The sequence below is a fragment of the Falco biarmicus genome, chromosome 4, assembly GCF_023638135.1.
Source record: "Falco biarmicus isolate bFalBia1 chromosome 4, bFalBia1.pri, whole genome shotgun sequence".
Classification (NCBI taxonomy): domain Eukaryota; kingdom Metazoa; phylum Chordata; class Aves; order Falconiformes; family Falconidae; genus Falco; species Falco biarmicus.
Window position 1 is genome coordinate 89,469,525 of NC_079291.1, and position 15,359 is coordinate 89,484,883.

The 15,359-nt window shown below is 49.3% G+C and overlaps 1 protein-coding gene across 2 annotated transcripts in view; it reads right to left on the minus strand.

Moving 5' to 3' along the window:
- Positions 1-3,259: 3,259 nt before the first annotated feature.
- The window catches only part of LMCD1 (LIM and cysteine rich domains 1), a 36,293-nt gene continuing 24,193 nt past the window's right edge, over positions 3,260-15,359 (minus strand). For both annotated transcript variants that reach the window (XM_056336904.1, XM_056336905.1), the window contains 3 exons: positions 13,714-14,049; positions 7,597-7,812; positions 3,260-7,100 (listed from right to left, as the gene is read on the minus strand). In XM_056336904.1, the coding sequence (XP_056192879.1) occupies positions 6,942-7,100; positions 7,597-7,812; positions 13,714-14,049 (711 nt within the window). In that variant the 3' untranslated portion in view covers positions 3,260-6,941. The remainder of the gene's footprint in view (positions 7,101-7,596; positions 7,813-13,713; positions 14,050-15,359) is intronic.

The window sequence follows — 15,359 nt, forward strand, 5'->3', positions numbered from 1 at the left end:
TTCCACCCAGGTACCAGATCCTTACTGAGTTATACTCAAGGTCAACTACTTTTCTATGGCTGTTTGTTACTACAGAAGTAAACAACAAGAATCTCATCAACTCCAACAAGTCAGGACCGAGTCAATCCATTGGAGCAGTGTCCAAGCAAAATTTTTTTTTTTTCTTGAACTACACTGCAAAGGAGAACACTGCTTAGCTTTCCTTGCCCAGAATGACGTGAAATGCAGCCCATCACCGCCAGCCCAAACCTCTACCTCTGGGGCCAGAGCCGGGCAGCCTCTTCCAGGTTGAGAGGAAGAGTTCTGCAGAGCAGAGCTGCTCTCACACCCAAAAGCACTGCAGGAAAAAGTCACAACAGGGTATTTCTTCCCCTCTTTTAAGGATTTTCCTACCTTTTCTGCATGGCCCCAGGAGTGTAGAGCTGGCCCTGGGCCCACACATCATGGGTGCCCCACAGCACCCAGCTCTCACCCCATTACCGCTCATTCAATCCTCACCCTGACTCAGGCTCAGGGCCCATGAATACATCACAGTACCCAGGTGTTTCCCACAGAGCTCTGAGGGAAACCTGTTAAATATCTCCCAACCTGCCTTCCGTCTGGCTTTGCCTGCAGGAACCAGTGACGGGAGCAAGCCTTGCTGCCAGATGCCAGCCAGCTTCCTAGTGCCTCCTCAACACCGATGGGTGACAGACACCGAGCCTTGAAGGTATAGCCCATTAACAGTGCGGTACTGTCCTTCTGTCACCGGGACAGCAAATTTTCTGATTAATCTGAGATGAGAAATGTTATTACCCGTTTTATGTCTCAGGCTAGATATTGCAAATCTATACAAAGAATCAGCGCTCACTTAAGCAAAGGGCTTCAAGCCCGCTCCCTTGCTGAGGTGTATAAAGGCATTGCTCCAGCCACTGCTCACTTCTTTATTGTTTTGCTCCCCACCTCAGCAGTGAAGGCTCCCCAGGCTTACATGCAGGGCAGCACACAGGAGCCCCCCTGCAGCTGGGGCCAACTCCCCCTCTGGTCCAGGCGGTGTGTGGCTCTGGGCAGGGGATGACCCTGGTGGCAGGGGAGGGGGGGGGATGCTGTGAGAAACCTGGGAAGAGGACGGTGACCTGAACAGAGCTGCTGTCCTTAAACATCCTCTGCCTTCCCTCTGGTGAAATCCTCTCAAATCACAAACAGACGGTCCCTTTTTCTTCCTCAAATATTTTTTTTTAAAAAAAGGACCACAAATGAAACAGCACTGCAAATATTTGTAGATTCAGATCAGTTAAGCTTTGAAAAACTTCAGCTTGCAAAACTTCAGCTGAAATGTGGTTTCTGCCCCAGTCAATGGTTATTTTCTGTCTGCCGGTGGGCTCTGTGCTCCTTCCCACCCACCCCATGCTCCTGGCTGGGTCTGCAGTTGGGGGGAGCAGATGGACCCCCCTGTGCCCAGCACAGCCCCTTGCACCCCGGCTGGGGCTGGAGGCTCGCCCCTCAGCTGCCGGCGTGGCCAGACTGCGGGTTCCAGGGCTTGGGCACAGCCACCCATCCCTGCCACAGCCACCACACTCCAACAGTCATTCCTCCTCCATTAAAAGTTTAGTTTCAAAGTGCTTCCTCTCTTCCTCTCTTTGACCGTCTCAAGTAAATAACTGGGGGTAATTGCACTCACTAAGCCTGTTAAATAATTCACCTGAAATAAGTAACTGCACTGGGCAATGAGTCAATTTTATCCCGATAGAAATACTTAAGCCTCAGCAGATTTTGCAGTCAGCCAGGCTCCCCCGCAGCCGGCTCCTCGCTGGGAAAGGCTCAGTGGCTCCACATTCGTGGCATCTCTCCCTCGGCCCCTGCTCTGCTCTTCCAGTCTCTCTTACTTCGGCTCCACTGCAGCCCATTTTACCAATGCAAGCCAGCATCTGGGATGCAGGATGGCAGCGTGTCCTGCCCTGTGAAAAGCAGTAGCACTGTGGACCTTCCTCCTTCCCTCCTCCTGGCAGGAGCCCTCGCCCCACCGCAGCTCCCGTGCCCCTGCCCTTCCCTCGGGCAGCCCCAGCACTGGGGAGGGAGCTGAAGCCAGACCTGGGAGACTCATATCCAATAATTTAAAGTTTTAGGAACATTTGTGTTTATTGTCAGTCATACTTAAGATAATAACTATGCAGAGCATTTGAGTTTAAATTGGACCTGAATGTTTGCATAGGAGGCACAAAGCCCTCGTGCTCATCACCTCTGGCCATCGACAGGAGGAATTAAGTTTTGTCCTTTGCAGATTCACGAGTTAAAACACTGGTACCAACTACTGAAATACATGGTGCTAAACTGACCGTTAGACAATCTATCTTTATGCTTTCATGAAAGCACTAGATTAATGTTAAAAACTCACCAGGTGAGAAGTTCAGCCCATGGGTTCGGCTCTGACCAGCAGTGCCTCATGCTGCCGTGGTAGGAGCCTGCGCCACACAGCAGCGTTAAAGGGAGCAGCATCCACAGCAAGTTTCCACGGCAGCAGCACTGCGGGCAGCACAGAAAACATTACTAGCCCTGTGGCACTGTCACCCCCCAGAAGGTCCCTGGCACACTGTGGCACTTGACTGGTGCTGTTCCCATCCACAGCCCTCGCCCTGTCCCGGCTGTCTTGCCTGGCAGAAAGCAAACCTGGTGCAGCCAGGATGAGCAGCTTGAAGCATCCAAATGCCTGGATTTTCCAGTTCAAGAATCCCAGCGCAAAGCTGGGGAGAAACCAAACTCACAGCGCCAGCGTGCCCTGCACATGGGTCCAGCTGTGGAGCCTGGGCACAGCACGCCTCAGACTGAAGCCACTCTGAAAGTGTAACCTCAGTGCAGCATCCCGAGCAGGGAGACCCACCCGTGTTTTCAGGCCCCTATCACCCTGGCCACCCAGCCAGGGCCAGGCGAGAGTTTTTACATCCGAGCTGCACACGCCAACAGGAGCTGCTCGCTCAGAGCTTCACACAAACCTTCCCCAGCTGCCTGCCAGGCACACGGTGGGCAGCAGCACGGCCTGGAAGATGCCCGCTTGCCGCTGGCGGGGTGTGAGCATCCCATCGCCCCCCATCTGCTGCCTGCGTCTTCTTTGGTTTTTACTGCCTCTCTCCATCTGATGAGAAGGGACTTCTATGTTCAAAATCACAGCATAATGAGATGAGACCATCTCCTCATCTCACGATAGCCGTGATACAGGCAGCTCTTACCTGGGCTGCCAAGGCAGCCTGCACCAGCTCAAGGTCATGCACGCAGCCAGACAGCATACGGTGGTCTTTGCACAGGAGCTTTTATTTGAAACAATGGACTGGACACAGCTGTGGCACAAGATGCTTTTCAAATAGTCACACAACACAGTCTTTACCCTTAGCCTGTTCCCGTGATACACAGTCACCCTGGGAAATACTTCCATTTTTATCCATTTTCTGGGCAGCCCCTCCGTTCCTTGCTCACAGCTGGCTCTCTGCTAGGCCAGCACACCCCTGTGAATTTAACTTTCATGAAAACCAGAGCTCGTGACCTGCAGAAGGCAGCTGCAGCAGCCTCCTTCATTCTAGATGATAAACCATAACGAAACACAGTGTAACGTCTTCACTTGGGGTTGAGTCTCATGCTTACACTGAATTTCAGTATCAAAACTGAAGACTTGCATATCTTTTGAGCTGTTAGATGCATTAATTTCACGCTTTTGCTCCTGACACTTGAGAGGCACAGGATTTCGTTAAGCTGTTTAATTGCAGTAAATTTTTTAGCAGACAGTATTTTGCTAGCTGCAGAAATACCCAAAAGGTTTGAGTGGATGCCAGCAGTCCAAAAAGCCCGAAGCAAGCATGTGTATGCTGAAACAGGGACTTCAGACTTCAGAAGAGAATGACAACTTATAGATCACAAAATCAAAACCCAAACTAGAACACACTACAGTGGCATCTTTTTTTTTCCAAGTAGCCGAATCAAGGCATTAGCGATGGAGGACTGTGTTAACGGAGATGGACTGTGCAAGAAGTTGATGCTACTATGTGCAGGCTGCAGTCACAGTTCAGTAAAATAAGCCCAACAGAAGTATGTCACCAAGGACAGCCCTTGTACGTAAAGCAGACTCGCTCGCTCTCATTTGGAGGCTGCACCACCACAGGGGGGATGCTGCGGGTGACCCAGCTCTGGCCCTGAAGCCCCTGGGAGCAAGGACAAAGGGAGTGCCACCCACCATGGCAGGGGACAGTGACGCAGTGCTGGACGTGGAGGCAGGCTCCGGTCTCGGCGTTAGCTGTGGTGCCAGCGCTCCCTCCAAAACCCTGTCCGCTCCCCCTGCCTCCACTCTGACATTTCCTCAAGCTCCCACCACGCACATTCTTCTGCAGCAGAGAAAACAAAAGCCACCTCTTCTCCGCTGCCTCCCTTGGAGTCTCTGTTGGTTTTTAACCCTGGCTGTTTGTGAAGGGCGATCCCCTTTCCCCACACACCTCCCCTGCGCTCATTTTATCGCAAACCCCACAAGGACCACACAGCCAGCCAAGGCAAAGCAAACCAAAAACACCGAGGGAGAAGACTGCAGCTGCTGTTGAGTTCTCTGTGATGGCAGCAGTTTAGTTAATAGTGTTTCACTTTTAGAAACGTGGATATTCTGGGCTCCTTCCGCCCATTTAATTTTCTTCTAGACACCTGTGCAACGGCTGTGCACCTACCTCACAGGCAAATTACTCCAAGAGGTAACCAGCTGTGTGCACAAATGGACACTGACTTTCCATCAGGGAATGCTGTTCGGATGTTAATGCCTGTGCTGAAGTAGTGTTTCATAGGTGATTCACACTATTCTTATCACTGCTTACACAGAGCGTATGCACTTTTGGCTGCCTTAACACTGCAGGGTTTAGAACAACGAAGTGTCTTAAAAAAAATAATTACAAAGATGCAAAGACATTTCCCTTGTAATAAAATGAAGAGGCAATAAAGCTAAGCAGTGGTCTTGACTTTTCATTCCCATTCCCACTTTACTTATAACCAAAGTGCCAGTATCCAAGGCTGAACCAAGGAAACTATTATTCCTAGCACAGCTTCAGGTTTACACATCCTCTCTCCACTTGCAGCATCTGACCGAATTTACAGAAACAACACTCTGAGGCACTCAACACATCCGTTGACTAACTCCAGAGATGGACAAAGAGCCCCAGGAGCACGTCCACCACTATACCCTGCAACACACCTCTGTCACCCCTGCAGCTTTGGCTGTTGCTGCCACCTTGGGATCTTCCTGCTCTGCTCCAGTAGCAGCATTTCATTTAAATACCCCAGCATTTCCATGAATATCAACCACACAACAGCACAGGTCTGGACAAAGCGTAAGAGGCACTCACATCCCACATACAGGTATGTCTTTGCACCACATGGGTCTCACCTACTCAAAGACAGTGATGGCCCTGACCTGCTCCTCCCCAGCAGCAGAGCGGGGCGTCCCTCGATGCATATGGCAGAGTCCAGCCCACAGCTCACATGCTCTGACCCTGTCGCAGGTACAGTTTCTCCCCACTCTTACCTGCAAGTTATTTTACCATAAGCAAGCAAACATCCACAGCACGGAGCACGCTTTAAAGAGAAACCAGCGCCTTCTGTAGCAGAAAGAAAACGTAGCAATTGTGAGCTCCTTGCACACTCCCCTCTGCAAAAAATATTCCAGTTCTCTGGCAAATAATGTAGACATTTAATATAAGAAAAAAGACCAAGCACAGAGACATCTGCCAGCCTGGACTATCTGATATTTTCAGTGACTAACAGAAGCATCGCTTGATGTAGGGAACAAACACTGTCCGCAGAGACGCACCACCAGAACCTGGGATGGTGTCACCCCTACCAGACCCAAGAGGTGACAGGGACCTTCCCTAGGGCCAGGAGAGCTGCGGAACAAGAGGCAGGGCAGAGCCCAGGGCAAGGCTGCTGCCAGCTCCAAGGGGAAGGTACGGTTCCCCAGTACTCCGAGGGGGTCACTGACATATCGCAGGGAAAAACTGGCATCACAGCTTCACAGGCACAGCCTCCCCCCCACAAGAGAGCTTAGGCTGGAAAGCTGTTTTCCATAAAATTCCTCATCAAGCCCAGCCAAAATAAAGGCCCATACTTTAAATGCTTAACGACCTCCAGCGTGGTGGTCAGAACACAATGCTGCTCTGTGGAAATACACTCGCCTGCAGTAACAGGCAGTCAGAGGCAGGAGAGAGGCCAGGGAGCCTGGTCGCTGGGACCTACCAGGAATGCTTTTGCATTCCAGTTACAGGGCTAAAGCTCACATGGGCTGAGCCAGTTGGCTGCCCCAGGGCAGAGCTGCACACCCTTCCCATCTTGCCAGGATTAAACCAATCACCCTGTGTGCCAACTCATTATTTTTACATTATTGTACACTTGGGAGGAGAAAGCTACAGCTACGCGTTGCTGCAATTTTATATCATTTGCTGTCAGAAAGTAATGACCTACGTTAATCAAATTCTTCAAACCCATTGCTTTAGCACAGTTGTCAGCAGCCTGCAATGGACACTTCCAGTATAGATTTCAAGAAGTAGGAACAACCCCTGTTTTTGACTGTAGGTTTAGTATGCCAAAAGTTACTTTTGAGATGTGTTGTTTCCAAAAGACTATTGCAAGATCTTAGTCATAAAAAGCTTGGAGAGACTTTATAAAAATAAAAAAACAGCACAACACAAACCCTCCTTTTCAGTCCCTCCTAGTCAGATATGCCATGTACCTCCCACCTGCAGGCGTATGAGCTTCCTCTGCCTCCTTCCCAAGAAAATATTCTCCTGCAAGCTGTATTGGATGCAAAGGGGGCACTTAGTTGCTTGCAAGTGAATAGCCAGGCTCTAATTTTTTTTTTTAACCTTCTCATTCTCATGTACTTGTCAAATGACCCCCGTTCTGGTGGGACCTTGGGGAGCCTGCTTCGCCCCTGGGCTGCTCCCTGCTCAGAGGCGTTTGCTTTTGCTGCAGGTTGCACACAGGAGGCTGGTGTTGTCCAGAGTGAAGGGTTTGCCCGTCAGCAGCGTCTCACACTCCAGGCAGGCAAAGTGCTTCTTGTGCCAGGCCATCCCTTCTGCCTGCTGGTAGTCCTCCGAGAAGATGATCTACGGGACAGACAGACAACTGCTTATTGCCACCATCTCACCAAGCTGGAACAAGGCAGGAGCAAGGAGAGCCAGTCCCGTGCCTCCCACCAAGCCCATTAGCCATGGAGGCCAGACTTTGGGAATAGGTTAATAAAAGGTGCAGAATACACTTGAGCAACTGAGCCAGTCATGAGCTGCAGTTAAGCACTATAAAACCCTCACATTTGTAACGCAACTACAGCTGGATTGCTGCTCTGAGATAGATACAACATAGCTAGCTGAGACTGTAATTAACATCACGCTGCTTCACCCCATATTTATTTTTTTTTTTAGGCACCTCCAGCTCCCTGGGGCAGCCACAGCCCTGGTGACCAGCACCAGAAGGATGCTGCTCCCAAAGAGCATCCCTGGAAGCATGCAGGTGGGCGAGCAAGTTCAGACACACGCCAGGGAAGCCTTGAGTTAGCCTGCACCAGGACCCCGCATGGGCAGAGGAAAGCCGGCTGGTGCCTACCTCATCGCAGCCGGCGCAGCGTGGCCGGAGGCTCTCACAGTAGTGGCGCCCGCACCAGGCAGCCCCACTCTTCCAGAAGTAGATGAGGTCGACAAGTGGCTCGGAGCACTGGCAGCACACGAAACACGCCGGGTGCCACTGCCGCGAGTAGCCCGCCCTGTCAGCATAGACCACCGGGCAGTCCCCTGGCACCACCTGCTTGCAGGTCTCGCAGCGCTGCAACAGAAAGGCAGGCGAGTGAGCGTGGGGACAGGACAAATGATGTTCAGTACAAGGGACAGATATTTACTTCTCAGACATACTGATTCACAGCATCTTTTCAAGGCATCATTCCTAACCACGCAGCTGGTAAGGAGCACGGCTAGCCAAATGGAACAACACAATCCCCAAGCATGTCCTCAACGCTTCCCACTTCTATGCAGTCTGAAGGACCTACTGTGCTCCTGCTTGACATCCCATAGCACCAAGGTAGACAGTGGAAACAAAACATTTAATTCCAGGACTGCCAAGCTGTGTGGCTTAGGTTGGTTTTGTTTGAGCTCTTGTTCTGTGCAGGGAAACTTCAGAATAACAAAGCCAGCTCTATCAGCCCAGCAAACACAGCAGTCCGAAATGAAGCTACAGAAACAGCGCAGCGAGGTGGAAGAGCAAGGAAACACTAAATGGCAGAGAAAGCAATGGTTGCAACTTGAGAAAAGTGCAGGGAAAAACATCTCAGTGGTGTAGTACAGGGGTCCTCAAACTTTTTAACCAGGGGGCCAGCATGCGGATGAAGTGGCAGGGAGTCATCTGCGGCTGCTCGGTTCCCCCAACCCCTGGCGGGGGCAGGGCGGTCTGTAAATACCGGGGGCCTGATTGAGGACCCTGGGGGCCATATCCAGCCTGCGGGCCGTAGTTTGAGGACCCCTGGTGTAGTAGGACTCTGACAACACAGAGAGCATCACAGGGCACCCACTGCCAACAGAACCAACATCTCCCAGTCTACTGCTCCACATCCCATGCAAACATCTGGACAAGTGCTACCTATGGATGGTGTCAAGCTGAAGTTTAATTAAAAGTCACTATAAATATGTATTTACCAGTCTTCATCTGGAATACTGTTTACTCTCTTCCAGCCATGTCCTCGGGCAGGTAAGAACGGCACTACCCACCATCAGCTAAATGCCTGATCTTTGGGACACCCCCAAGCTAAAACCAACCTTCACAAAAATCCAGAGGTTCTCCGGGAAAGAGTTAAGACATCCCATACTGCAGAAGTGCAGCACGTCAAAGATGTTATTTTGCACAGAGATTAGGAACCTGGTTCTTTTCTCACTGTTTTTTGAATATCATGTCCATGCATAAGACAGATGTCAGTCTACAGATTGCAGCAGAGCGCTTTCAATTTATAACAGTCTGAAGAGACAGAATCAATTTGGCTAATCTGAAGATTAATTAGCATCTGTGCATATTACACACAAGACCAACTTGGTTTACTCCTTATCTGTGCCTGCAGAGTGATCCTACGATTACTTAAGAGCAAGCTTTAAAGCTCTCCTCTCCGAAGCTGACGGGCTGTTATTTAAGTTCCCATTTAGGTCTGGATAGTCCAAGTCAGGCTAATAGCTTCTGCGTCTGTGCTTTGTCACTCCTTAAAAGAAGTGCTCCTAAGTAGCAGCTGGAGTCTCTTCCAGCAGAGCCCTTGGCTGCAGGGGCAGATGTCTACGAGCAACCTCCACAGCAGTCTGGCTAAGGCTTTTATGAAACCAAGACGCGGCGTGAGGCAGCTTGCGTGTCACACGTGTTGGGGTTTAAGCTGCTGTGCCCAGCCAGAGTGTGCGCACAGTGGCATCCCCCTTCCAGGCAGCACAGGGTCTGGGGGCTGGGAATTTCCCTCTGCTTGGACAACCACTTTGCTTACAAACACCCCAATTCAAGTCAACAAGCTTCTAAGAGGCGGACAGAGGAGACACAAAAATATTTTTTTTCATTAGAAGGTAAACCAACAGTTCCTGAGCTCAGGAGGACATTAGGAATGGGGCAGGGACTGAGGAGCGGGCCCTCCCATGGGACAGCTGTAGTCCATGTCCTGAGGAACACCGCCCTGGAGGCACCACAGCCTGGGAACCCTGCACTGGGAGTACAGGACCCTGCCACAACCCCAATAAAGCAGCTGCAGAAATGGCCCCCCGGGGTGCAGAGGGAGTAGGGTTTCTCCATGAGCATTAAAGACAAGCTCCCCACTGTGTCCAGCCCCTTTTGCTAGTTCACGGCATGAGCACTAAGATGACTCTTCTTTGCATCCTGAGAGTTTTCTTAAACTCCTTTTTCCCTTTACACAGCAGAAGGCTACAGGTTTATCTACACTCATCAAGTGCCTTTTCTTTATTTTATTACTATTATTTCTAGCACACCATGCTGTGTGCTATTGCCTCCTCCTCCATTCAGTCTGGATTTTCAGTAACTGCCCCGCAGTCCCTGAAGTGGTTCCATCATGCTGATGGGCATCTCCTATTTTACCAGAAAATCTAGTATGACAGGCTAAGGAAGCACAAGAGGAGAGGCAAAACGTTTCCTGGCTTGGCTTTTCTGTGAGTCTGAAAGGGGATATGTCTGCTTACACTGCTCCCTCCGCTGCAATGGGCTTCAGGCACATTCTGAGCACTCCCAAAACCCACGCCAATGAAGGAGTAAACTCAGCGCAGTGCAGAAGCTGTTCGGTTTCTGGTCTGTATGAACACAAAAACAAGTACATGAAGCTGCTGTGCTCTGTGTGGAGCGGCTGCCAGAGCATTACTCCCGGCACCCTGGCCCTGCTGTCAGTGAGAGCAGAGAGGCACTGACAAATTCTGCACCCACCATAAAGGGCCCAAGGGCTGTATTTTTCCCTACACCCTGATACCTCCCCAAGATGATCTTTAAGGTCCCTTCCAACACAAACCATTCTATGATTTGGATGACTTGGGGCACCAGAGAGCCTGACCCTGCAGCTGCCTCCACACTGTCACCCCCAGATCCATCCATCCCAGCTTATCTTACAAGATCTAAACAGCAAGAACAAACACCGGCAGCTTTCCAACTCTGAGCTCAAGTTTCTTGCCAATAAGAACTGTTAAAAGAACAACTTATTTTGCTGTTTCTTTCTATGACAATTATTCACAGGGCTTTCCCTAAACATCATATAACTTCTATCCTCCTGTCATTTACACACTGAATCAGAAGTGGCTCTTCAGCTTAGTACTCATTTTGTATCTCCAGCATGTAGGGAGAGGAGCGAAGACTTTATTAGCAGAGTTACCAGAGGTGGTGGCCAAGAAAGTGTCCCTTTCTCCTAAGCAGTTTCAAACTTCCTTTCTCCGTGGGCTGCTATCTTCCAATGACAGCTCTCACAGAGGGTGCTCCCCAGACACCACAAGGCTTCTCCTGAGCGCTCACTACATTGCTGGCCTCAAGCTTTTTGGGACAATGGCTAATTTTGATCACTGCTTTGGGATTCCAACACCAGAGGACTTTCCAGTTCTGAGGGGGTTAAATACGATTTTATGTTCAGTAGAGAACATTCAGCTTGTAGGACAGAATTATTACAGTGATAGGGCCCCCCTCTGCAGCCAAGATGAGTTCAAAAAGCTGTTTGAGCTCAGATGCCTCGCTCATGGTGATTTAGATAGGCCCTGTATGTTTTCCGTTACACACCAATTTCAACATAGCTAGTCTAGGTGTGCAGTAAGGTTTAACAGCCTTGGCACAGAGACCACAAACATCCAAGGCAATCATTCAGCTTTGGTGCCTTCTGGGTTCATTCTCTTCTAGAACAAGGGTAGTGGTCTTTTGTTAGCTGTGTCCCCACCTCCAGCCCAACGCCATCAGACCTTCAGTAGGACTTGATGATCTTAAGGGTCTTTTCCCACCTAAATGATTCTGTGATTCATAAAGCTATAGTTCAGACTCACACCTTGATCTGAAATAGCCTGAAACCAAGCTGCTGGTGCCAATTAAGAGGCTTGGTATTCAGCAGATTCAAGTCTGTGTCCTACTTCTGATTGACTCAAAGAAACGCTGCACAAGCTGCTCAAGAATCAGGATCTCTATGTAACTAAGCTATTCAGCACCCTATGTTCCCCCCTACGCCCTTGAACCAAAGCCTTCCTCATTACAGCAGTCATGCAGGTCTGAGGGTTGGGACAGACATGCTCCCAGCCAAGGACAGCATGCCCTGGAGTGGCTCTGGGCAGGCTGGTGGCACTCATGGGGATCACCTGCAGCACCCCAGAGAGCAGCAGTGCAGGGAGGCTCAGGGGAGCTTCCTCAGGCTTGGGATCAGGGATCATATTTAAAACCCAAGTTTTAGTAGACATGTAGGAGATGGTCACACCAATACAGAAGTACCTAAACCTCCACATCTGGAGAATGCTGAACTACATTTCAACCCTGAATACATCAGCAATATACATTAAAGCTTCCAGTGTTGTTGGCTTCATGCATGTCATCATTTGTCAGTCTCTCTACATCTACTCTCAGTCTTCATATAGCTCATTTTGCTCACATCTACTTCCAGCCTCACACATATCGCAAAGTGCTATATCTCATTTTTCTATGGCAGAATTTTTCTTCCAGGGCAGTCTTGTGAAAGCCAGCAGACATTCTGGAAGCACATTCCAGACCTTAGGACACAGTCCATTCATATCAACTCAGCTGCACTAATTCCTGCATATGAGATCAAATTAAAACAGGCAGTGCTTCATTAGAGGGGGAAACAGGAGGTCTGTGTTCAGTACTTCAAGAAACCACAGTACTTCATAAGCTTGCTGCGAGCTGAGCTGGCCAGTGCGTCAAAGTGGATCTTCTGCAACTGCTTTTGAAGCAGTTCCATTTTTCAGCTAGCGCCATGAGAAAAATGATGCTTTAAACTAAGGATAATAACATCGCAGTTATGTATTTATTTGGAAGGACAAACACAGTCTAAGTAAACCTTCATTACTACAATTACTTTTATTAATATGTTTAATGGAAATCTTCCTTTTTTGGCCATTTTTTTAGCTTAAAATTCTTTGTCCAATTCAGTCTTTTTATTGCAATAGTGAAAAACCTTTACTGTAGTGCTGCACTCAAAGTCAGATGCATGTTAATAGAGAAGGCGGCCATAGCAGAGGGGAGACATTACCCAATATGGAATGAAAATGAAAACTGCTCTTAACATGTTACAATCTCAGTGCAGTAATGGCAAGAAAAATCTTGCTGTAAAAACACTCAGACACCATTTTTTTTGCAGCTTTACATCCTCTGCTGCAACTCACTCACAAGTGCCAGTAAGAAATATATTCATTCACTGTATTTTATGATAAGCATTTATTCTGCAACCACAATGGCCACTCCAGAATGTGCTGGAAGAATATAAATCTAAAAGGGTGTTAGGGAGTCTCAATCATTTCCTTGTGGAAATGTATTTTTATGCCCCAAGACACATGTGGTCTGTTCAAAGTTCCCCAAAGTGATCACAGCCCTGGGAGCACTACCTCCATATTCACAGCTTTGCACTAACTAGACTGAGCCACCACCTCCTGTCACTTGTGGTCTTTCCACTCGCACTGGTCTGGAAGCCTAGCTAGACATACTCACTAACTCGCAGTAAAAAAAGTTTCTGATCCCGAGTATTGATTCACAATCATCCAGGGGTATGTCACACTCAATCCTTCAGAGCTGCCAACAATCTAAAGCTGAGGTCACCAGCTCCAACAGCTAGCAGAGAATTTACTTACCTTGGTGGTTCAGCACAGCTTTTGCGGTGGAGGGAGGGAGGTGGTGAAGAGGAGATAAGCCACCCCTCTTCAACACTTGTGCTCAGCAGGGCTGGCAGGAGCTCATGAGGGTCCCACTGGAACATTTCACAGTGCTGTAGCAAAGCATGCTATGATGCAACTAAGCATTGCAGCACTGCTCTGGTAGTTCAAAAAAGCGCTGCAGCAGACTTGCAGAAGCCCATAGGAGCAATATTGTAAACAAGGAACAGATAACCCTGACTGGTGCAACTTCCCCCCAGCCCCAGCTGGGACAATCTGTTCTCTGAAAGCTGCCCAAACTCAGAGCAGCACCAGAATGCCCCTGCCAGCCCACCCCATCACCGCAGAGCCCCACACTTACATAGTGCCCTCCTGCTGGCACACTCTCGAGGGCCCCATTGGTGGACTCGGGGAGTTTGCTGGCAGTGATGCTCTTGTCCTGCTGCTTCCCCTCCTCTTTCCCACTGCCACCCTGGCCTGGCAGTGCCACCTCCCCAACGCCCAGTGCTTCAGCTTTGTACTTCTTCACAAAGTCTTCCATCAGCTTCAGCTCGCCCTCAGCGAGGCCACGGCACTGGGACGGGTCCTGGTCATACAGTGGGAGCTGTCTCATTAGCTGCCGCCGGCGATAGTACGCCCCATCTGTCCCTGCCACTGGCTGCATCTCCTTTGGGATCAGCTCCATGTACTGCATGGCCTGGGACAGAGAGAGCACTGACTGTTACTCTGAGCCAGCATTAGCATGCCATATTCCAAGTAATTTGGCAACAAGGCTGCTGAAACAACCAGAAACCCATAAACACCAAAACCCAAGACCAACCAGCTTCCTACTGCCTCATGACATGATGGGGAGAGCTCTGGGGAATGGGTTGGAGGCTGAACCAAGAGCACCCCTCATAGCCCTCATGGGCTGCATGCAGCATAGTTTACAGTATTGTTTAACTGATAAAAGGGGATCTTTTAGTTTTAATACAGGAAAAAGTAGTCAAATAGCAGTTGAGTCTATAGGTAAGTCAGCCACCAACTCCACCCAACTATTGATTTTGCACTAAAGGGAAGGTGTCTGGTCACAGATGCCCTGCAACATGGAAAGTAAATGCCAAGAATCTCCAAAATAAGATCTCCTACTCAACTGGTCACTACCCAACATCTTAAAAGCAGAGGAAACTGATTTTGCAAGAAGTCTGTCCCATGATGAACCAGCATTTGCAGGATGGTGGGGTCTGCACAGTTAACTTTTGGCCTGCTGCTAAGGGGAAGGGAGTTTCCCACTCAAGGCAGTGTGTTTCCCTATTGTAGTGTGAAGAGCTAAGGGGCAGCCAGTTGGCTCTCTGCCATTCCATTTTAAAGACCTGCATCCAGCTGCACTAGATTTGTTTCTTACTTGGTCAGCAGTCAAAAACTGAATTTTTGAAAAAGACAGAGAAGCAATTAACTGTTTGCTGTACATAGTCTGGTTCAGTATAGCCTTATACATACAGAAAGGTTTGCACAACACTGAACAACTCATGTCTGTAAAAACTTCAAAGCCACTTTCTACCTCAGCTACTTTCAGCCAGATAGCAGCGTTGCAGGGCAAGATTCCTGCCTGAAGATTCACAACAGCAAGAGATAAATGACTTGATGGAGGCAGGGCTTCTTCCCCATTTCTTGGATGTTAACATCGCCACACATTATGATATTACACATCAACACTCAGTATATTGTGCCTCTGTGCAATGGCAGGATTCATACCCAGGAGTTTACTGGGGAGGGCTGTTGCCCTGTGGGAGAAGGTGCTGCTCAGAAATAGCTCGTTAGAGAGCTGCAGGATGCTGTAGAAGTGATCTGGTGCACAGATGGCTTTTGCAGAAGTGAGAAATCCTAATAGGAACTACAGAAGCAAAAGACAAGAATTGGCCCAGGCCTCACACAGGCACTGTCTCACAAAATAAGGATACTGCCGGTGGTACCTGACAACTGGAAAGAAAAGCAACCAAAGCCTCAACACTGTACAACCATAAACAT